The following is a 23,570-nucleotide window of genomic DNA, read 5'->3' on the forward strand; positions in this document are numbered from 1 at the left end:
AAATGTGTCACCTAACCCATGGCACTGTTTCACTGACTTGTGATTTATGACTCTTTCTAAACACACGGTAAAGTCTAGGAATGAAGAAACCCTGGATGAAAAAGCTGGAGACACAGCAAGTGTCAGAGGCTGAGAGATTTGGAGGAGTAGTAGGAAGAAAGGAAATTACTTGTTGAGCTTACTGAGGCAGCAAAACACTTCTAAGAATCAGTGCTTAATGCTTTAAACCACAATTAAACCTTACTTCTTTGTTAAAATAATGTAAATATTCAGCAATAGAAGTTTTTCTTTCCAAGACCTTTTATTGTGATCAGATCCCAGTTTTTTCCTATCTCAGTTCACAGACCCACCTGCAAACTCGTCATTTACTGATTCCCTCAAAACTTCCACCCTGTTTGCTGTCTCCATCATCATCATCATCATCCCCATCCTCTTATTTATAGCTGGAATAAGAGCCAGCAAAACTGTCCCTTACCAGGAAAGCTTCCCTCCTTCTCCCTCTGCCTTCATTGGATCCTGCTCTTTTGAACTGATCGGAGCAGACAAATGTAGCCACCCACCTCTAGGAGGAAAACTGAGCTGCAGCCCTGGTGAAACATAAAGTTTATTTGACTAAAGTGACGCAAAAATTCTCCAAGAGCTCTTTGGCAGCAGATTATCTGCAAATCAGACCATGTGAGGGGGACTGGTGTACAAAAACCTCCCCAAGATGCTGAGTTGCCCACAGGCTGAGTTCCCGAGACTGAAGTAAATGTGGGTGAAGGTTACTCGAGCTTGGATAACTCCAAGGAAAGTGCTTCAAGCCGACCCCAAAGACAGGTACTTTATGATTTTGCTTTTAACACTGATTTCTGAAGTACTTTATGAATTTAGGCTTCAAGACACTGTCTTCAGAGCTTACCTTCTGAAGCAAGCAGATACCAGAGCTTCATTAACTTCCATTCCTTATTGCCTCTTTCAGCTCCAGTTATAAAGTCTGAACTACTAATAACAGTCTAGAATGCGTACACTACGTTTTGCTTCGTTTTAAATCAGCTTTTAAGGTCTTAGAGTATTTCTATAGCTTTGGGAAAACATACATCTAACAAAGGGGTTTGGGGTAAAACCGCATTAATTTTTGGTGAAAGTTTGTTTTGATTTTGTCTTAAAACTTTAATGCTTTTTCTTGCTTTTCTGCTGTTCTGATGCTCTACTCCCTCTTGCTCAGGCACTTGTCCAGCAGTTACGAATGTTGGGAGTCAAATGCCTGTAGCAGAACATGTTATGACAATCTGAAATTACAGTTTTGGCAGTCCCCATAACTGCATTATGAGCACAAAGTTTATTTAAAGTTTACAAAAAGGCATTAAACTATATGGAAAAAATAAGCAGAATCTGAAGGGAAGAAATCAATGCAAACTGTTATTTATTTCATATAAAGTAAGTTTTAATAACCATATAAAGTTCTATTTTAAAAGGTAAACTGTTCCAGCACAGTAAATTATCTAACTCAATGGGACAGATTTATTATGAGTAATAAATCTGAAGAGTATGTCATATATAGATTTATAGTCAATCATGTTTAGTGCTGAAACAACTTGCTTGCTGGTTAGCTTGCCAAGTAATCTGGAAGTTTAAGTGAGGAATGCGATGTAACTGGATATATAAATAGTCATGGAAAGCATGTTTTGGTGTGGTAAGAAAGTCTGGGGGGAAAGGATCGTGCATTTACTGGATCTGGATTCTTGGAAGCGTTGTGGGATTTTTTTCATGTGGGTTTTTAGCTGCCAGGCATTCACCAGGGAAGGTCCAGGCACTTGGACCTCATCTTCTGGTGCTATCGATGACTGAATGGATGGTAGTTTTCTCGGAGAGCACTTTGTAAACTTGGCATAAAGTACGTGTCTGTTGTGGTCCATTTTCTAATTGGACAGGGTGTGCTCAATTGCAAATGGTTATATAAATTAAGAAAAACTGCCCTAAAACTGGACTTTAATAAACCCCCTAAATTATTCCCACACAAGGAAATGTACAGTGTGTATTTAAGCTCTTTCCTGCTTTCCCCCATGGAAATCAAACCCACCCAGTTTTCATTAGGAATTAAGAGCCTAAAGAAATGTTCATTCTGTATCCTGCTGTCCTTACTGATGCTGGTGTTTTAACTCTGTTCCAAAACTGTGCATCTGCAGCTCTGTTGATCTGGCAACCTGTATCATAGATTTTACACAACATAACGAAGCCCGTCTGTGGTATAAGTGTTTCATAAAGAACTTGGAGCCTGTATAAAGGGGCTGTAATTTAGAGAGAGCTGTTAACAAATCTCCTTCAAAGAAACATCATCTGGAAACAATGGTGACTGTTTCTTTACTTCCTTTAGGTCAAAACATTACAAACAAGTACATGCATGCAGCCAGGCTTTGACTTGAGTCTGCAAACAGGTCTCTCACTTCAAACACTATGCCTGTTAATTTGCCTGTGCAGAGTTCCATTACGGAACTCTGCTCTATTTGGTGATATTTGCTCCGTTACGACTTTTCCGTCAAGTTTATATAAATAATTTGAGGAAGAATACAAAGGGAATATCATTCCCTCCGAGCTTATCTGTTTCCTTGCACTACATGTAGACACTCTCGAGCCACAAAAGGCATTTTCTCCCCCTCCTCCCTGTTGGTTAAATGTCGTCCATTTGGCAGCATTCCCACTACAACACAGCATCTGTCTTCTCAACACATTTTTAAAGGTAAATTCTCTCTTTCTTGCTGACTTTTTAATTTCAGACTGAAAGATGGACAAGATGGGGACATAAAAACTCACAGCACAGGTTTATATTCCCCCAATACTATTCCTTTCAGAGGCATTGTTTTCACATCTTACCTGTATTTAGCCTTATCTGGGAATATACAAGTTATCTGTAGACAGCTCACTACTTATACCATTCTCACCTTGGTAAGTCACCTTTTACTCTCCCAGAAGGGCCACTCAGTGGCACTACTTGTTGAGTACAGTTCTATTCTGTTTTAGTAAGAAGCAAGCCCAATATTTGCAAGAACTGCAAATATTCAGATATAGGGTCTATTTTGTCATCTACAAACTGCAGGTTTCTTATAAAACACACATTAGTGATGTGCAGAAGTACCCAATCCAGTTACATTTAAAATGACTGGCACCAGGATCAGACCTGCTCAGTAGACCCATTCATTTCAGTAGGTTTTGATCACTCTTTATCAAAAGTCAGCTTTGATTCTATTCAACTAGACTGCAGAAGCATAGCTAAAACCCAAAACCCTGAAGAAACGAATTTTCTGTTGTTGAGGGTAGTTTAGACATCAGCTTGTTTCTGCTTTGCACCTAATACTGCTGGTTACAGGCAGCCCTCCCAGAGCTGGGACTCTGTATCTTCTACTATGTATTTATGAATATCAGGTTTTGAAACCTGAAATGGAATGCGTCACACTTGCTATCAGCTCACAATGGAAACAAGCTGATAGAAAAGGATATTCTAGGTGCTCATTTTTTAATGACATCAGTATACATAGACAGTCAAAAAGCAAAGGGCATTTATTTTTTTGCATTATGAACTCTAAGCATGGCTTGTGTATGACACACAGCAGGTAAAATGAATCCTAATCTAGTTTGAAGATTTAATTGGCTGAAACTTATTTTCTAACAACTCCTCACAGCATGGGCACATCAGAGCTATCCCAGAATAACTCTGATTAAAGGGTTAGTCCTGGCCTTCGAAAACATGAAGGCTCTATGCTCCTTCACACCACACTTGCAGTAAACCAGGGATGCGCCAGCGCACAAAAGCCGGTTAAAAGGACCTCACAAGGTTCTCACTGTCACCCAGGTCACCTCCATCCTGTGCAAAGACAGAGCAGGGCTGTGTGGGGAGATTGGGTGAAGACCAGAAATGTTCACTGCTGCATTTATCAGGGTCCAGTACCTGGAAACACCCCAGTCTGTGGTTGTCCAGGGGTCATGGCTGATATTGTGGGGCAGAGGTGGGAACAGCACTCACAGATAAACAATTCAGCCTTTCCCTGTGTGGGATATGGGATTTCTCTTTTGTCATACAAACTCCTTGCCTGATTCTCTAGATAAAAGCAGTTTCCTTGGACTCTTTGTATTTACATACAGCTGCCTGTGTGAACAGCATCTTTATTCCAAGGTGTAATATGCAGTCAAGCAGGTTCATAATTTTAACCATCTTAAATACTTTGTGATAAAACCAAGATTTAGGTCAAGGTAACAGGTATGTGTTATAATGTTTGGTTCTGTTTGCCAGCAGGGTGCGTTAACTTTTTGTCTCAGAGTTCAAAGCACTTGAATTCTTTGCAAGTGCCAGCATGTGAATGGGCAGAAGTGGGGCAGACGGAGGAGCTGCGTGAGCGACAGACATGGGTTTTGCTGCAGGAACACAGCTGTAACCCAGCAAGTAGCTGGCACTCCAGCAAGCATTGACTCATTAAGGTAGCACATGAAAACAGAATGTAATTTGTATGATGCAAAATGCATGCAAATGTCCCCATTTTGCAAGTTAGAATGTATTGGATGGTTTGGAGACAAGCAACGAATCTGCAGTCACACAGAGTGAGGCTGAACAAACCCTTGTGCTGAGGAATTCAGGAAGTCAGGGCTGCCCCACCTCAGATGAAGCATCCTCCAGGTGACTCGAGGCATTGAGATTTGCCTTCCTTGAAGCATCTGGTATTTGCTGTACCTCAGCCTAATTGCTTTAATCCCCTGGACACATCAATCTGCTCCTTTCAAAACTACAGAAAACAGGAAAATCGTTTTGGTTTTAAGTGCTAGAAGGATTTTGGTTTGCTACATGGCAGAACATCAAAAGAGAGGGATTCCTACACTGCCACGAGAGGTCACTGCGTGCCTCAAGAAATAAACAAGCGATGATCCATCAGTTGTGCAGCTCAGGGAGGAACCAGGCCCCAGGACAGGGATGTTCCTTGAGGATTGCTTTGATAGAGGCAAAGGAGTTGGGTTTGTGCACCAAGGGGCATAGAGGGCTTTGACATCCACAGTGCTGGTTCGAGTTTAGCTCTGTGTGGGAGTGACTAAAAATGATAATTGAATTAATATTTGTCTGATATGAACTGCATTGGTGGCTCCAGCCAAGCTTGTAGGAACAGATGGCTTCAATTGGCCAGCCTAGTGTTTTCAGCAAGCAAGCAAAGCAGGGAATAGCTGTGGAGGATGTGCTGTGTGTTAGAGGATGCTTCCCTGGAGCAGGGCTGAGGGTTGCTCTTCTTCCGTTACTCTTTGACTAGGAAGGAGTGCAGTTCAGAGGGCTGGCACCTCTCCTGTGCTCCTGGACAGCACAGCATTAGGAAAAGAAAACTGGCCTTTAGAATAATCATAGAATCCCAGACTGGTTTGGGTTGGAAGGGACCTTACAGCTCATCTAGCCCCAACCCCTGCCACGGGCAGGGACCCCTTCCAGTGGAGCAGCTTGCTCCAAACCCCTGTGTCCAACCTGGCCTTGAGCACTGCCAGGGATGGGGCAGCCACAGCTTCTCTGGGCACCCTGTGCCAGCGCCTCAGCACCCTCACAGGGAAGAGCTTGTGCCTAAGAGCTCATCTCAGTCTCCCCTCTGGCACGTTAAACCCATTCCCCTCGTCCTGTCCCTGCATCTCTTGTCGCAAGCCCCTTGTCGCAAGGTTTCCTGTAGCCCCTTTAGGCACTGGAGCTGCTCTCAGGTCTCCCCTTCAGGAGCCTTCTCTTGTCCAGGCTGCCCCAGCCCAGCTCTCTCAGCCTGGCTCCAGAGCAGAGCTGCTCCAGCCCTCGCAGCATCTCTGTGGCCTCCTCTGGACTCGCTCCAAAGTCTCTGTTCAGAGCTACTGGAGGGACAAAAGGTGCAGACACTTAGGGCTGCTCAGAGGAGCGAAGTCACATCACAACCAAATGAAGGCACAGCGAGCTTGCTTTTTCTTCTTCTGTAGCAGATAATGCTGGCGATAAGAAACCAATGCGAATTTATGTAAGGGCAACCTTTGCAACAGCTCAGACAGAAAATAAGTAATAAACTGTCTTTTCTTACACTATCATCATTCTAGCACCTGTAACTACTGAAAGATCGGTGCATGGAGATGGAGGGCAAAATCCTTGACCATTAATTTTCCCCTGGGTATCTTCCCTTGAGATCCCAGCACACTTCTCAGCCCCAAAGCTTTAATTCTGCAGCTCTTTGTGCCGTTTGTAGCAGTTACAGATATTTTTTTGTTTAAGTTGTAACAAGAGGGAGGAAAAGCCCATTCTCCCACAGTTTTTACAGTGTAATGAAATCTGACTCTGTAAATGCTGCGTTTTCATGTGCCAACTATGCCCCTGAGAGCACCGCTGTCGAGTCTGTCACTCCAGAGGTTTCCCAGGGTAGAAAGGAATAGTTCAAATTCCAGCTGAAGCCCCTGAAAGTTCACACATAATTTTGCATATTTTAGGCTGAAACTACTGAAAATTCTACATCAATATTTGAAATAACAGGATATTTCTTCCCTGTGGTCTGCAGAAGACCAGAAGGAGCTTCGATCTGGGTAAGACAACGGTCTTGATTGTCACAGACCCAGCAAATCGACAATACATTCCATGACCTCCTCTCTGTAAAGAAAGCACCAAGAAGTATTTGGTGCGGAAATGAAGTGTTTCACAAATACAGTAAGGGTTTAAGTCTCAGGTATGGAAAACTCAGCCTCATGAGATAGTGCAGCTAAATCAACATCCTTTACTGCTTTCCCATGTATGAGTAAGAGGTGTAAAGTCCATAAGGGCTCAGGTTACTTTTCCATGTTCCTGCCTTATTTAACGTGCTCTATAGGAGGGCGGGATTGGCTGTGACCTTTCCTAGGATTCTTATGTTACCTCCTGTGGTGGTAGAACTGTTCTCATCTACATAGGCTTTTCTTGGATGGTTTCAGACTCCAAAGCCATTCAGGTTTTATAGCCTCACAGGTAAAACAGAAACTCCTGTTCTTTGCAATAGTTATTTTTCTCTGGAACTCTGAAGATGTTTCAGTCTTTGTGGATGATTAACTACTGGTAGCAAAGTACTGCTCTAAGAATTCAGCACTAATGATGCACTGCTTGCTATATGATGAAAAGAAGAACTGAAGAACTAGATATTTCTGAACGTCATAAACACCTCCAAGTGACTTTCACCTCAAGAACATCCTCCTGTTTACTCTGCAGCTCGATAGCTTTCCTTCTCTTTCTGCTTGCGCTGATAAGTATTTAGGGAGAGGTTTAACAAACTGTCTTTGCACAAGGATGAAAGCAATGAGCAAATTCTACAAATGAGCAAATAGTATCCCCTCTCTGCTTTAGTTTCCCAACAGCTATAAGTGAAATAAAGTAATGCTTATTCTTCTGCTAGCACGTGCCAATGCTGTTTACTGTGGTAAAAGGATTTGAAAGGAAAAATTAGACATAATCATAATAATCTGTGTAGCTTGTGTAATGCTTTGCTCACTATAAAACAAGGTTACTGCCCCAGGGAATTTGCAGCACAGAGAATCAGCTCCCATGTCAAGAGTAAAGGCAGCTTTTAATGCTGTTTTTAAGGGCATTTGGCTTCCCTGACAAATGACCAGAGAACAAAACCTGACCCACTGACCCACAGTTCTTTTTCTGTTCTGAAGGAAAATCTGTGCTGTACATTTCTTTATTTGGGGATGGTTCATTTCCCGTGTGTTACGCTCCCAGCCCACATGAAGAGGGCAGGGATAGCTAGGGGCTCTCCCAGAGTCTGCTCTTTGCAGTCGTACCCACTGCCCTTCCTGGGGCTGGACAACAGTGCTAGCAGATCCAAATGGAAAGATGCCTTTATTTGCCCAAGGACTCAAATATGAGAAAATGAACAGGAGCCGGCAGTGTGCGCTCGCAGCCCAGAAAGCCAACCGTATCCTGGGCTGCATCAAAAGGAGCGTGACCAGCAGGGTGAAGGAGGTGATCCTGCCCCTCTGCTCTGCCCTTGTGAGACCTCACCTGGAGCATTGTGTGCAGTTCTGGTATCCTCAGCATAAGAAGGACATGGAACTGCTGGAACAAGTCCAGAGGAGGCCACGAGGATGATCAGGGGACTGGAGCACCTCCCGTATGAAGACAGGCTGAGGAAGTTGGGGCTGTTCAGCCTGGAGAAGAGAAGGCTGCGTGGGGACCTCAGAGCAGCCTTCCAGTACCTGAAGGGGGCCTATAGGGATGCTGGGGAGGGACTCTTCATCAGGGATTGTAGTGACAGGACAAGGGGTAACGGGTTCAAACTGAAACAGGGGAAGTTTAGATTGGATCTAAGGAGGAAATTCTTTCCTGTGAGGGTGGTGAGGCACTGGAATGGGTTGCCCAGGGAGGTTGTGAGTGCTCCATCCCTGGCGGTGTTCAAGGCCAGGTTGGATGAAGCCTTAGGTGGGATGGTTTAGTGTGAGGTGTCCTGCCCATGGCGGAGGGGTTGGAACTGGATGATCTTGAGGTCCTTTCCAACCCTAACCATTCTATGATTCTATAAAACTGGGGACAATTCCTGTCCTTTAGACCCACGTTAGCTCTTACTCAAAACAACCAAATTGAAGTTTTCTGATCTGTTTTCCTTGCTATTATTAAGTGTTGACTGAGCCTCAAAAGTCAGTTTGATGCAAAACAACTGAGATTTAAATACTTCAACTCCCATTTAAACCTTCCAGGTCTGCTGCTAAACAGAGCAGAACCTGTGGAATTCCTGAAGAAAGATGGTCCTGAAATGTAATTTGTATATCCACTGCTATGTCATATTTGTTTCACTAATTCTTTTCCCTTCATACTGGGTGAACCTAGAAATCGCCGCAGGATGAGTGGGTAAGTCACAGGATGAACTTATGAAAACGAAAACACAAGCCACGCTAAACTCTGCCCTCAGTATTGCAACCTGGGAGTCCCACAGCCTCCCTGGGTGTGAAAGCAGGGTTCAGAGGGGAACGTGGTACCAGAAGACAGTGGGACTGTGAGTGCCAGCAATGCACAAAGTCCAGCAAACCTGCCCAAGTGGTTATAAACCAGGTACAGCAGCTTCTGCTGCAGGAGAGGATCACTGCTTCCTTCCTTTCTCTGTACTGAATCCTGGATTATCTGCTAAATGATTCACACTGCATGCTGTGATGGTTCATTACTTCCAAAAGTATTTTAATTACAGAATCTGTCGGCTGTAACTTAAAAGTTACAGCATCAATAAGCCCTGTAATGGATTTTTAACTATTTTCGTTTCTTAGATGGTGTTTGTGCCTTCAATGTGATGGATTTAAATATGGAAGAGGAGTTCTAAAAGTGCTGGGAATACGCTGGGAATAAAAGTGTGGGAAGACAAGCCACAAGGGAACTCTGCTGCTGTCTGTGTGCAAGTGATTGGAACAAATCCTGGTGAAAATGGAAAAAAAGGCAACAGGGAAAGAGACTGAGCCACTGACTTGCAAGAAGGATGCCTCAGACTGTAACAAAGGAGAAGACTGTAAAGAGAATGGACTTCTGGTCAGGAACCCTAAATCTGCCCTGCGGCTGGTGGAGGATGGCAACAAAGTCCATCCCAGCCAGGGTGATAAAGGGCAGGCAGCTCAGATCTCAAATGGTTATTCAGGGGGACAGAGCTCTGCTCCCTGCAACGGTATGGGAGAGGTGGAGGATGCCCAGTGCACTGCCCCAGCAGCCACCACCACCACTACAACCACCACTTCCACCACCTGTGGAGCAGAAGGCCAGCAGCAGCTGATGGAGTTGGAAGACAGAGAGACCTGGAGTAAAAAAATTGACTTTCTACTCTCTGTCATTGGCTATGCAGTGGATCTGGGGAATGTGTGGAGATTTCCTTATATATGCTATCAGAATGGAGGAGGTCAGTGCCTAGTTCTCTGCGCTGTTCCTTAATGCTGAACTTCTTGCTTATAAATGGATGGATTAGTGGTTTATTTTAGTATCATACATAACAAACAACAAAGGGAAAATTATTTTGCAAGCATATTGGAAAACCTAAATACTGGAACAGAATAGGTAGATATTAACATGGAAGAAAACTAGTTAGCAAGATCTAAAATGTCAGTACAAATAGAAGCCAAGAGCCAGTTCGGTACAGAACCATGGTCCAAGAGAACAGACTCAATCCCTGTCCCAAGGAGTATTTTAGAATCAGATAAACCAACATGTCAAAGCCAGCTTGTGAGGAATGCAAAGCCTTAGACTCACTGATATATCAGCCAAATTCTAAACCTAATCAAGGAGATCTTGCAAGGGACTTTTGTCTCCCTGATGTAACAAAGGCATTTTACTGAAGAAATTATTTCACCTGTAGCCCATCTCTCTCACAGTTGTAATCCACTGTAGCCAGTGCAGTTTTGGTGAATCCTGTGTATACTTGTTATAGAAATGTGAGACATTTGGCCTGAATGTTGCTTGTTACTCACTTTACTAAGTAGTTACTCTTCTGAGAAATCCCATGGTAACTCAGTGTGGCACACTAGGAAGAGGATGTGTATTTTGCCTGTCGGATAAAAGGAATTCTTGTGTATGGAGTGTCGGTACTGTTGGAAGAGAAGCCCTACGAAGAGTTACAATAACCTGCTTTCTTTCTTGCAGGGGCATTCCTCATTCCTTACACAATTATGGCCATCTTTGGAGGGATTCCTCTCTTCTATATGGAACTAGCACTAGGACAGTACCACAGGAATGGCTGTATTTCAATTTGGAGAAAAATATGTCCTATATTCAAAGGTAAAGAAGGGAAAGGGGAAAATACTGGGGACTTTCAGAATAACTGGAAAAGTTTCCTATAAAGGTGCAATTTCTTAAATATTAAGATCTTCTAAATCAAAGTAAGGCTTGTTCTACACGAGAATTTGGTTTTACAAAGAAAGCTTTCCTAAAGCTTTATGTACACTTGAAGACGTGTGTGCTCTCATATATATGTATGACATACAACTGTCTAACTGACTAGATAACCATTGGGTTCACGTTCCCTGACCCAAGCTGGAAATATTCAATAATAAACAGAAAATGTAATTCATAAAGTGCAACATTCCTGAATCCAAGGCAAAGTTCAAACCAGGAAAGCATACAGATCTACAGTTACAAACAAATGATTCCCTATCTTCAGCCTGGTCTGTCAATTGCTGTCCTACCGTAGACTCTCTTTGAGTAAATGGACCTGTCCCATATGCTCATTTGCTCCCAGGCTTGAAGCTCTTGTCTCTTATTTACTGAGAGTGCAAGATGCCTATTTCTAAATTCCAGGAATTTGGGAACAGATGGGAAAAAAACCTGTATAAGCATCTTCTGTCTTGCTTGAGGATGCTTTTTTGGAATCAGAGCCTGAATGTTCCTGAAGCCACAAGAAATTCCACTGTTGTAAATACTTGAGAGGGTAGTGTACCTCCTGAGAGCTGCCTCAGACAGTTACTAACTGTAGTTGATGTGGTAACAAATTCCTTCCCTTTGTTTTTGGCCTAAAACTTACTTCATGTAATTATTTCCTGCCTTACTAGGAATTGGCTTTGCCATCTGTATAATAGATCTTTACGTAGCCTCCTATTACAACACCATTATGGCTTGGGCCTTTTACTACCTCATCTCCTCCTTCACGACGGAGCTGCCATGGACTAGCTGCACAAATGCCTGGAACACAGGCAACTGCACAAACTACTTCAGCAAGGACAATGTCAGCTGGTCCCCACACTCCATCTCTCCTGCAGAAGAATTTTATACGTAAGTGCATGTAAGTGAGGATGGTGATATCAGACAGACTGGTAGAATACGTAGCAAGCTTTGCTTTGGAGGGGGAGAAGGGCTCCTTATTAATGGGACCCTCTTCTGAAGTATTCAGATCACTGAATACTTACTTGTAGGTGTGTGTAAGCTTAGGGTGTATGGGAGGGTACTCTGTATTTTAGTTAAAGGGTTCCAATCCACTGTTATCACTTATCATTTATCATCACTGTTGCACCATTAACTAGTTCAAAGATAAAAAGACATGACTGAAGGCTACTTTTCAAGGCCTCAGGACTACCTGTAATGCTCAGACAACAGTACAGGACTTAACATCAGCTTCTGTTGAAAAATATCTATACCTGTGTTTTTCTTTCCTCTTTCAGACGCCAAGTTCTACAGGTGCACAGGTCTGATGGGCTGGATGACCTGGGAGGCATCAGCTGGCAACTGACCCTCTGTTTATTGCTAATCTTCACCATTGTATACTTCAGCATCTGGAAAGGGGTCAAAACATCTGGCAAGGTGAATGCGAAAGCAAGATGCATCAACGTGGTACAGTATAGTCTAGCAGCAGTTCTAAATGAGTCAAGTAACTGGACAGAATGATCTCAGATTGTCTTCATGACAGGGATTATAGGCTTATGGATTTGGAAAGCACTTAGTGTGGAGTGACTCCTACTGTTATGCAAGTAATATGTAACAACAGTAAACTACACCACTGTTCTCTGGACCAGAACAACTCTGCTGAGGGAAAGCATGGGTATAGATGTGCAAGCTGTTCACAGATCCTCTGAAGCAGCTCTTATGAGGATGTTATAAATGCTAAGAGCTATAATAACTCATTCTTATTATCACTGTTAACTTTCTACCCTTGGCAAACACTGTGTTCCTGTTTCCCCTCACAGGTGGTGTGGGTAACTGCCACATTCCCTTACATCATACTCTTTATCCTGCTTGTGAGAGGTGCAACATTGCCCGGGGCTTGGAGAGGTGTCCTCTACTACTTGAAACCTGACTGGCAGAAACTCCTGGCCACTGAGGTAAAAAAACATTACAAAAGGGTAGAGATTTGCTGTTTGCCATCAGCATGTATACACTTCAATGTCTCTTTTCAGTGCAGAGCGTGATTAAACAGATGTCTTGGTGTGGACTTACAAGCCTGGCTTCATGCTCTTGTTTAAAGTCATGCTATCGTTTCTATAATTATAAAGATGTTTTAAAGATTAGCATCCACCATCAATTCAGCTTGAACTAAGAGCAGAGCTCCCAGACAGGGGTTGAACACAGTTAGTGGTGTGATTAGGTGGAAAACAAGCCACCAAACAATTTCTCAACAGGAAAATGGTGACACTGAGCAAGAAGCTGTGATTGCTGCTACATTGCAACAAAACCCTTGATCTTTGACAGCCACACTGAGCAAAGTAAACTTCCTAAGCCCTAACAACAGCTCTAGCTGCAGGATTTTTGGCTGTGATGGGATCATTATACAGTTGGGCAGGCTTTTCCGCAGCCCAAGTGTCCACAGTTGCCTGTATTTATACAGTAAATAGTGCTGGTTACCAGAGTGGTAACTTCCAACCTCCAAGACAAGATCTGGCAGATAAGCCCAAGGAGACTCTCTGTAGCCACCAACTAAAATATGACCATAATGCATTTAAGTGCCTGTAAAGGAGGAATAAATCAGTTAGGCCTGCATTGACCACCAAGGTTCAAAAAGAAAGGAATGAGGACAAGACTGTGGTTACCAACAAACCCCAGGCATTCCAATATCTGATTCAGCTTTGAACTCTGTGGATGATAAGTGGTCCATCAGGCTCTAGGCTACACTTATTTCACTGCCTGTGAAAGTGTCTAGTGAGGAGGGTGATGGAAAAAACCCAAAGCAATAAATACTACAAATATAAAGATTAAAAATTCTAATGTTTGCAAGTCGGCTGCTGCCCACCTGATAGGGAGAGTTGTGAATGAAAAGGAAATGAAAAGACACCAGTCTCTGATAAAGCAGCATCTCCAATAAGGGACCACATCTTCAGAAAAAGCAATAAAGGGCATTGATATTGTATTGGCTGTACCTGAAGTGAGGACAGCAGATCACAATCTGTGTGCTGGACGGTGACAGAGCTCTGTCTGTGGGTGATACAGGATGGCCTCATACGAAGGAAGGGAATATTAGAAATGAGATGTAATGAACTCCATGGTTCAATCAAAAGAGGATAAATGAATGAGGACTTTCACCTTTGGAAAGAGGACTGATACTGTACTTTAGGAACACTACTCATTAAGGCTGCAGCCACTTTTCAAGTACAACAGGCATTTCATAACGAGATAATCACACTTGCAACTGTCATGGCTACAACAAAGCTGCACTGAGTCCTGAGGACTAGAACGGCAGCCACGCTGTCAAATGCATTTCCATATATCTAGGAAAAGTCTGGGCAGTGATGATCTACTAGTCAGCCTGGAGGACACACAGAGAGCAGAGAGTTTGGAGGAAGACAGGCCAAGCCTACTGCAAAATCATGGATAGGAAGTTCTCATGTTAAACTGACTGCAGGCAAATCACTGTGAACTCAGATGCTGTCAGGAGTGAAACTACCAGTGAGTACTCGAGACAGTGCAGAGACACAATAAGCACTGAATAGGCACTAAAATTACAGTGGATATTTACAACTCTCACAGATCTATGATAAATATTTGTATTCCAATATTCTCTCTTAACAAAATGTGTGTTACATCAGGAGCAGGAATACAGGCAGACTAGTGAGGCAGTTTTGTAGGGCTAAGTGATATTCTGAACATGCCAAACTCATTCACTCTGGTTTATGTCTTTTTTTCCCTTGATCTTCACTATTTTTCAGGTTTGGGTGGATGCAGCAGCTCAGATTTTTTTCTCCCTTGGTCCAGGTTTTGGGGTCCTATTGGCTTATGCCAGCTACAACAAGTTCCATAACAACTGCTACCAGTGAGTTCTACCTGATTCTATACGTCAAATTGAACTTAAAAATGTAACTGTGGCTATGTAAGGAAAAGAAACGCAGTGCTGGTGAAAGGCACTGTTTATAACTTGTATAGAATAAAACTGGATAACTTGTATTAAATAATTTTTTCAATTCTTTAATATTCTTACAGTAAATCCTATTTATTTTTCTAAAACACCAGTGTACATCCAGCATTCAACCCAGTGTCAGGCTGATGTTACAGCAACTGTTTGGAGTTCGGGGTTGGGGTTTATGTTTCTTTCTTTCAAATCTACTGCTTGATTTTTCCCCTGTATTCCCCTAGCTTTTCTAGGACTCCATCCAGAACACTAACTCACTCCATTTGTAGTAAACCGCTCTTTCTAGCAGATGCCGATTCCCTGACATGAGTTAGGTCTTCTGTTGCAGAGATGCTCTGGTTACCAGCACCGTGAACTGTGTGACTAGTTTTGTATCTGGATTCGTCATTTTCACCGTGCTGGGATACATGGCTGAGATGAGGAATGAAGATGTATCAGAGGTTGCCAAAGACACTGGTAGGTTACGTTTATATACACATCTCTCAAAGTGCTTCTAAAATAGAATATAATCTTCTAGGTTGAGAATAGCCTCCTCACAGCAGTAGCGTGCTAACAGTTATCCCTGTTCTAATAACAGGACCCAGCCTCCTCTTCATCACGTACGCTGAGGCCATTGCAAACATGCCTGCTTCCACCTTCTTTGCCATCATCTTCTTCCTGATGTTGCTCACGCTGGGATTAGACAGCACGGTGAGTACACGGCAGTGCAAGGCGGTGAACCCCACCCCAGCCAGCATCAGCGGAGACAGAATTACAAATACTGCATCGCCACTAAAGGGTTTAAAGTGGGACTGGCATCTCCATGTGTTCTGTAAGACAGCAGCCATTACCTAAATAGGCTGAAATAAAATTAAATGACTTGTCAGTGTCATACTGTGGAAATTAGGAACTCCTTCCAGCAAGGCTGAACTCAGCCAGTTTCACAATCTTGATACTCCTGAGCCACTTATGACTTATTGGCACCCTATTCCTTGTAATACAGTACTTCCTCTGGATGGCAGACATATCCTGCAGATCCATGAAGATGAAATACCCACCTTGAAGAGTTAAAAGTTCTGAAGCCTGTCTAAACAGCAGTCACACAACTCCACAGGCAGAATAAAGCACCCGTGTTCCAATGCTTTAAAAGCTCCTTTAAGCATTGAAACATACTTCAAGGCAGGTAACACCACCTTCTATTTTCCAGTGACTTTTCCATGCTTTTCAGTTTGCAGGACTAGAGGGAGTGATTACTGGAGTCCTGGATGAATTCCCGCATGTCTGGAGCAAGCGCAGGGAACTGTTTGTCCTTGGTCTGATCACCATTTGCTTCCTGGGGTCATTAGTAACCCTGACATTTGTAAGTATTTCACCCATTCCCCAGTTTTCCTCACTGGCAGGTTCCTGCTAATGATGTCTTTGAAGAGAGTTTCAAGGAATCAGATTAAATCTCCAGCCTGTTTTCTTTATGCGTTAGAAATCTGTACGTGGAGTGAAATGTGAACAGTAAATCTCACTAGGAAACGTGCTGCAAAGTGATCCTTTTGCAATTCAGCACAACTCTGATGTGCTCCACATCAGAACTGACGCAGCTGCTGCTCCAGCTGCTCCAGAAACAGGCAACCTTCCACATTCTCTATGTGGCTTACTTCTTGTTCTCCAAAGCCCCATGTTTAAAAATCATATTAACTGTTCTTTTAAGTGTTGCAATGTTTAAAATAATTTTTTAATATTTTTTTTAATTGACCATACATCTGCTAGAAGATGCTGTGATTGACTGTTGCTGTTCTCCAAAATATTTCTAGCAACGGATTTCCTGCATCTTCCTCATAAAATCAGGCCAGAAAGCAGGATCGGTCACACCAAATAGTCCCTGTGGAGTTATTCTCACAAGAAACACAGTTCTGAGTAATGAGTTTAATGATCATAAGGAAGAAGTAAAAATACTTGGCTTTTGTGTCACGTTTCATTCCACTTGCTCTTTTATGTGCAACTTCCTTCTCAATTAAGGTATTTGCTGCAAATAGACTTAGCTCCTCTCTAAGACACAATGCTCTTCTCTTTCATGATTCTAGATCCCAAAGAAAGCAAAGTAACACCATATTTGTTTCCTGTTTGGTAACTGTGACTCACGTTGGTGAAAGAAGATGCCATCAGAGAAGGCATGCAAAAAGCCATCCCATCAACCCCCATCAAATCCCAATTGCTCCTTAAAATCCAGCTAGAACTGCCAGTGGGTTCAGCTTTAGCTCATCTGCATGGCAGCCCCACTGGTTCATAGGGAGGGAGCAGACCAGCAGCACTCTCAGGGATTTCATTGCCAGGAACAGCCATGCAGTGACAGAACTGAGTGACCCATCTGGGAATGCTCTGCTCCAGATGAAAGCAATAATAAACAGCAGTATAAGCAGATTCCCATCACTGGATCTTCGGTTCACTGATGATGTGGTCTCCTTTCCAGGGAGGTGCATATGTGGTAAAGCTGTTTGAGGAATACGCCACAGGTCCGGCTGTCCTAACCGTCGTGTTTCTGGAAGCGGTTGCTGTGTCCTGGTTCTACGGTACGTCTATTGCCATGCCGACACACAGTGCTACCCCAGCCTGCTGAGCTGTTGCAGCCTGGTATTTCCTCTGTTCACCAGACAAGATCACCGGTGTCTCCAGAAAAAGTTTACAAACTCCCTGATTACTAAACCCATGAGAATTAACTGTTCTCTGACGTGAGTACACAGACATCTAAAAGCAACAAGAGCGGTAATGCAGAATTAAGGATTTAATATAGTTAAGACTTACAGAAACAAAACAGTCTTCCATGATGGATTCTAGATTTACTCGTGTATACAAAATGCTGTGCATCTACTTGCAAAAGACTTACATCTGTTGTTACCACTCTCCTCCCACTTGTCTCCACAGGCATCACCCAGTTTTGCAATGATGTGAAAGAAATGCTAGGCTCTGCCCCAGGCTGGTACTGGCGAGTTTGCTGGGTAGCAATTAGTCCCATCTTCCTTTTGGTGAGTTTTCTTTCTAGCTTTTTCTTTCCAGCACCAGAAAATTACCACTGAGCAATGCCGCTCCTTCGACTTCTAAAAGCTTAATTACGGAATCTTCTGGTGAAGGTCTTTAGTAACACTTTTGGTTAAATCAAAAAAGGCTCAAAAGAGTGAAAAATCCAATGCAAGGTCTTGTTACTAAATCACTGTTCTAAGGATTTTTGTTAGTAAGGCTGGGTTCTCCACCCCTCTGCTGAATAAAGTTACTCTGGTTTGTTGCTTTATGTTCACCTCAGCAAAATCAGGCAATAAAAGATGATGATAAAATACACTGCCTGGGGAGGAAAGCCAAGATAAGTAAATATACTGCCCCAGCACCCGCTGACTGACAACACTGGAATATTCCACTTAGCATTTACAGCAGTTAATTACAACCCTTATAAATCTGTAATTCAGAGTTGGAAGCACTGTCCCAGTGTTTGACTTGGCAGGATTATTGATAACATTTTAACATAAAGTGTTCATTTCCTGATCCAAAATTAGTTCGCGCTCTCTTTTATTGCCACTAGCCTTAGCAGGAGCAGAGCAGGTCAAGTTGGAGTTTATAAAGCACAGAATGCAGGTGTAAGAGCTACAGAGCGAATTCCAAACACTTGTAATGACCAATCCATCATTAACAGATTATCATTTTATTACCCCTAGAAAAAGAAGGGAAGAAAAGGCTATAAATTAGGGTGACACCACAAAGAATTCTTACATTACTGTTCTCTTTGTAATCCTAAGGCAGTAAAATAAACAGGGAGGAACATGGCTCTGGTGATGGGGTTACCAGGCAGAGTCATTTGGATTCTCCGTGGAAACTAAACTAAACTAAGGGAAGCCCAGAAGGCAGCACATGATTTCTGTATGGAAATTTTACTGTTAATCCTGATATTCTGATGATAAAACAGAATCAGACGTCCTTCCAGTGCTAGTCACAAATATTATTCCTGTGATATTCAACTAAAAGTATTTGTTGTTTCACTAGACAGTTTTCATTCACGAAGGCTATGCACAGGAAAGTGATCTAACAGCATCAGTCGAGCTGATGCCAGAATGCTGTATCCAAACTAGTATTAACATTTGTAAAAGCTACTGAAGAACTGAAATGGTCTGGAAAAATATCACAGGAAAGACAAACTGTGTAGAAATAAGTAACAGTGAAAAAAAAAATAGAATCTGTATAGCTTATCACAGAGAAAACTGACAGCCGATGTGATTACCACAGGTAAGTACTCTTAACAGTATTTGAAAGAGTATTCAAAGGGGCTACAACCCAATAAAGAACAGCACAAAGCACCACCACAGTGGCTGTGAGTTAAATTCAGACTAAACAGAATTGACACTGATCATCATTAAACATAGGACAAGGGGTAATGGGAAACTCTACACATCCCATTTCTGGTGGCTTAAAATTAAGATGAGACCTCTCTGGAAGGGATCAGTTGCTGGAATCAAGTTATAGGGCTCGATAGAAGGGTAACTGGATGAAATTCTGTGCACTGGTATCAATCAATCTGATTCTGTCCATCTAACATCTTTTTTTTTTTTTTCCTTTAAATGCACAAGTGTGGTCCTGAATTGTGTCTCTAATGCTTCTCAGGCAACAAACACATCCATGTGTATTTACGGAATAAGTAAATCATGTGAGCCTTTTTACCTGGCTCTTTCAGTGCCTGGCTGGACTATATACCCTGAAGCACTCGAGCTCCTTCAAATGTCCTGAAGGAAAGTCTGGATATCCAGAAGCAGTGTGGGGGGTTCTTTAGTTTTGGGTTTCTGGTTGATTGGGTTTTTTTAATTCCATACTAATGTCATTTAGGATTTTTTTCAGTGACAACCTTTTAATCCTACTCGTGGTTTTTAGTTCAATGCTATGCTGGGATATGGAATCGCTAAAGTAAGTGTCTGCCACCAAAATACTGGATGGAACAATCACATTTTCCTCTTTTTCCTTTCCCAGTTTGTCACTTGCAGCTTCCTGTCCAACCCTCCTGAGCTACGGCTTTTTGATTATAACTATCCGTACTGGACCACAGTAGTGGGCTATTGCATAGGAACCTCTTCTGTCATCTTCATTCCAATCTACATGGTCTATCGGTTGGTCATCACACCAGGAACATTTAAGGAGGTAACGATGATGCTCTGTCATAAGTCTGTGACAGCATTTTTGGCATTTACATTTATGTAATTACCAGTTCAGAAGTAGTATGTTCAGTTGGCTCACGGTATCCAAGTGAACTGCAAAGTCCTAAAGCATTAATACAACATCTGTCAAACACTGGTTCAAATTATGTTACAAACAAAAATAATACTATGTACTTCTGTAGCACCTTATATCTTCATGGCGCTGAGATGAAAGAAGCCTGAAACATCCTTGCGTTGTAGTTCATGAGGTGTAACTCAAACTAAATTCATATCTTATTATAAATTGCTTTCCAAATGGCTGTCACATTATGTATTACCTCTGAAACCAATTGATTTCTAATACTGATTTCTCTTCAACAGCGTATTCTGAAAAGCATTACTCCAGAAACAGCTACAGAAATTCCTTTTGGAGACATCCGCATGAATGCAGTATAAGCTAACCTGGGAGGAGCACAAAATGTGACTTTCCTCATCCTCTTCCCCCCACCACCCCCACAAAGAATTTAGTTTCCAGATAAGATAAGAAATGGAGGAGTTTTCCACAGAGATGGCATCACTGACAACGGGCATCTGGAAACATGGTGCCTCCAGCACATATATCCAAGCAATTCAATGAAATCTCCAGTGCACTTCCAACCAGCCTGAACTGACAGAGAGCCAACGCATACTGGGAACACACATCTGTCTGTGTGCATGAGAATACCACTACTCCATGCTCTGGGGCTGTCAGAAAGTGTGCATGGCTGAGTAAGCCACTAAAGGACAAGTATCAGCGGGTAGGATTAGGTGTAGAATCCCAAGTCTGTGGCAGTGCTCCTGTATCTTCCTCAATGTGATCGTTTGTACTGGGCAATGTCGTATTCGCTTTTAAGGTTCTAATTGCTTAACTACATTGAAAAATACAAAGCTATTTCTGATAGCCATAAATGTATGACTCAAGTAACACAGGGTTTTATAAACTAGCCAAAAAAAAAAGTAGTATACCCATAGGTTTGTAGTGGAGTAGAGAGAGGAAGAGGAAACTGAGGATTCTGAGCAGCACCACATACAGCTCTGCGTACATTAGCACACAAGGTCGGTGGCATTATCCTCCTTTTCATTACCAGTGTCTGTTCTTCCTTGTGTAGTAAGTACTACAAAAGCATTCTTTGTAATGTGCTAGGCTTCACTTTCCTTTAGACCCAATCAAGCCACAAAAACTCATCATGGGTTACTTCACCCAACACACCCAAAGAAACTACAGACCAACAGTGAACATTTTTGAGTTCTGATGCAAAAAGTGTAATCTTAAAGATCTGCCTCCCTGCTTTGCTTCATTTTGTGTTTTGCTCTGCATTTTTAGTTTGTTTTCAATTTAATTTCACACCTACAATTTGCTGGATCCTGTGGCTCTTTCTATTCCTTCCTCATACAGAACTAAAGTTTAGAATATTCCTGTTGGCTAGCTGACTATAGCACATTTAACAAACTACACAAACCTTTTATTAGCTCATATTCTAATGTCAACACATTTGGGTTTCACCCTCAAGAAGCAGAGGGGAATTTCTTTTTAACAAGAAGCTGGGTAGAGTTCAGCAGGACTGATTCTCATCAGAACTATTTCTATTGCATTTTGAGACAGTAATACACAAATTAAGTTCCATGCACATACAAACCTCTCGATATCAGATGCACACACTCCAGATGTAACTGTCCTTCAGGCTGACTGCAACTGCCAAGTCAGCTGGAGGACAGCACTTCTGCTGCAGGTACATGAGAGTTTAGGTAAACCCAAGTAAGCATCATTTATCTAAAAACTTGCATTCTGTTTTCACTCTACCACTGAGATATAACAAGTAAAATAAAATAGAGGATAAAAGTCTCTTTTGTATCTCATGGCCTACTTAGGTAAGAACTAAGGTTATATATACATTCATAGCCACAGGTATTAAGAAACTTGTTGAAAAGTTACATCAGTACAAAGAACCCACCACGTTAGAAGAAAGCAGTGATGAGTCTTTGTCTTCTGAAACATTCCCATCGCCTCCACCAAGGTTTGTCTCCTCAGGTGTGCAGACACCTCCTGGAGGAAGCTCTTACACTTCAGCTGCTGACTTGAGTTCACTTAACTTTAGGTCTCAAGCACAACTTCCAATGGAGGAATAAATAGCTTCAAGGGACAAGGACTGCTCTTTTGGAACTATGAACAAAAGGCACCTGAACTATTTTTAAAACAGGAGCATGCTCTTTCACTGCCAACAGAAAAACAATAGATGTGTCTTACTGTACAGTTACTGGAAATAGTTTTGTAGCTTATCCCTCAAGTATATTGGAAAGCCATTTCCAAAACTGACTTCATTTTAAGGACAATAGGAACAGTTTGGGAATTATTTTAATATTAGAATGCCATTTAGTTATTAAGTTACCAATCAGGAAAATTACTTTTTTTTTTTTTTTTGCTTGTTTCTAAATAAGTTTGCTGTTATAATTTAAAAAAACCCCATGCAACAGATATAAATGTAAGATGTCTGAGGTACATGCTGAGGTTATGTATCCAGCATCTAAGTGTGGGAAGTAAAGAAGAAAACCCTACCCAGCTCCTTCGCTCTTCAGACTGGTGGTGAGCTACTGATAAGTGAGTTTTCTCCTAAACAGGTAAGGATTTAAATAGGTAAATCTTACAGATGGAATATGTTTTGCCAGATTTGATGCTGTTTCATGCTAGGCTCCTTTAACAAACCACCCTCACACTTCCTCAAACCAGCTCCAAAATTCAGCTTCCAATGCTTGGTCATTTTCGTATACCCGTGTGCAAACGCCTCTTCAAACAGACATTCTGCAGCCTTCTATTAGGAAGGGGGAAGGTAGGGACAGAAATGGTTGAGTTAAATAGGAGCATTATCTGTTTCAAAGACAAAAGTCTCTCTTTCAACCTTGCAAACAAACTGAAACTGGGAACATTATTTCTAGTGGAGTAATTTGCAAAGTAACAATTGCAGAAATCCCTACTTCATGCACAACACTACAGATGTTATTCTTTCATAACAGTATTTGAAATGGCAAAAGATGCATCTTTAATACACAACAGACACTGACTCTCTGGGTGGTTTTAGCACCTCCTAAGAAATGCCACTGTTTTCTAGTGGACTAAAAGTCAGCCAAGAAGCCCCGATGTTAATACAGTCCTGCAATAGTCAGTGTTAAGACAGGGCAAGGTCTCTCAGTTGACAAACTAGACTAAAGCACTCTGAGTACAGATGTACTGAGAGAGGGTGAAAGAGTTTTAAATCATTTGGAGATAAAAGAGCAATGTAGACATGCAAAGTCACAGGAGAAATATTTTTAGGAACAGGTAGTCCAGAAGATCACTGGTGATGTTAGATCTTTGCTCTCTTTTCACCAGAACAATCCAGTCTGAGGTGTTTATGGGAATGGAGCAAGGAAGCCCTCCAGAAGTGGATTTAAAATGCTTATCTTTTCCTGAATAATACAAAGATAAAATGCATCCATGTTTTCATTCTGTAAAAGCTGAACTTGCAAGGCAGGTTAGCCCGCTTTATTTTTTATTACATGGCGCACTGGTGTGAAGTTTTCTATACCTTCTGCTGACAAGTTCATTTGTCAGTGTTTCGCTCAGTGGTTGATATATTGAGAAATAGGT

At 42.1% G+C, this 23,570-nt stretch overlaps 1 protein-coding gene across 1 annotated transcript; it reads left to right on the forward strand.

Annotated features, from left to right (window-relative positions):
- Positions 1 to 540: 540 nt before the first annotated feature.
- SLC6A4 (solute carrier family 6 member 4) lies at positions 541 to 22,386 on the forward strand. The gene is made up of 14 exons (XM_065694238.1): positions 541 to 819; positions 9,232 to 9,848; positions 10,586 to 10,720; positions 11,491 to 11,710; positions 12,097 to 12,235; positions 12,619 to 12,753; positions 14,572 to 14,675; positions 15,100 to 15,227; positions 15,349 to 15,461; positions 15,979 to 16,110; positions 17,212 to 17,311; positions 17,664 to 17,764; positions 19,746 to 19,913; positions 20,291 to 22,386. Exons 2-14 carry the CDS (start codon positions 9,386 to 9,388, stop codon positions 20,363 to 20,365), a joined length of 2,013 nt encoding a protein of 670 aa, XP_065550310.1. The 5' UTR covers positions 541 to 819; positions 9,232 to 9,385; the 3' UTR covers positions 20,366 to 22,386.
- Positions 22,387 to 23,570: the final 1,184 nt, after the last annotated feature.

Source organism: Lathamus discolor, chromosome 14, assembly GCF_037157495.1.
Source record: "Lathamus discolor isolate bLatDis1 chromosome 14, bLatDis1.hap1, whole genome shotgun sequence".
Classification (NCBI taxonomy): domain Eukaryota; kingdom Metazoa; phylum Chordata; class Aves; order Psittaciformes; family Psittacidae; genus Lathamus; species Lathamus discolor.

Coding starts and splice junctions, on each gene's coding strand:
- SLC6A4 (XM_065694238.1), top strand. CDS start 9,386: ATGGAAAAAAAGGCAACAGGGAAAGAGACTGAGCCACTGACTTGCAAG. Junction 10,721..11,490: donor AATATGTCCTATATTCAAAG/GTAAAGAAGGGA, acceptor CTGCCTTACTAG/GAATTGGCTTTGCCATCTGT. Junction 14,676..15,099: donor TTCCATAACAACTGCTACCA/GTGAGTTCTACC, acceptor CTTCTGTTGCAG/AGATGCTCTGGTTACCAGCA.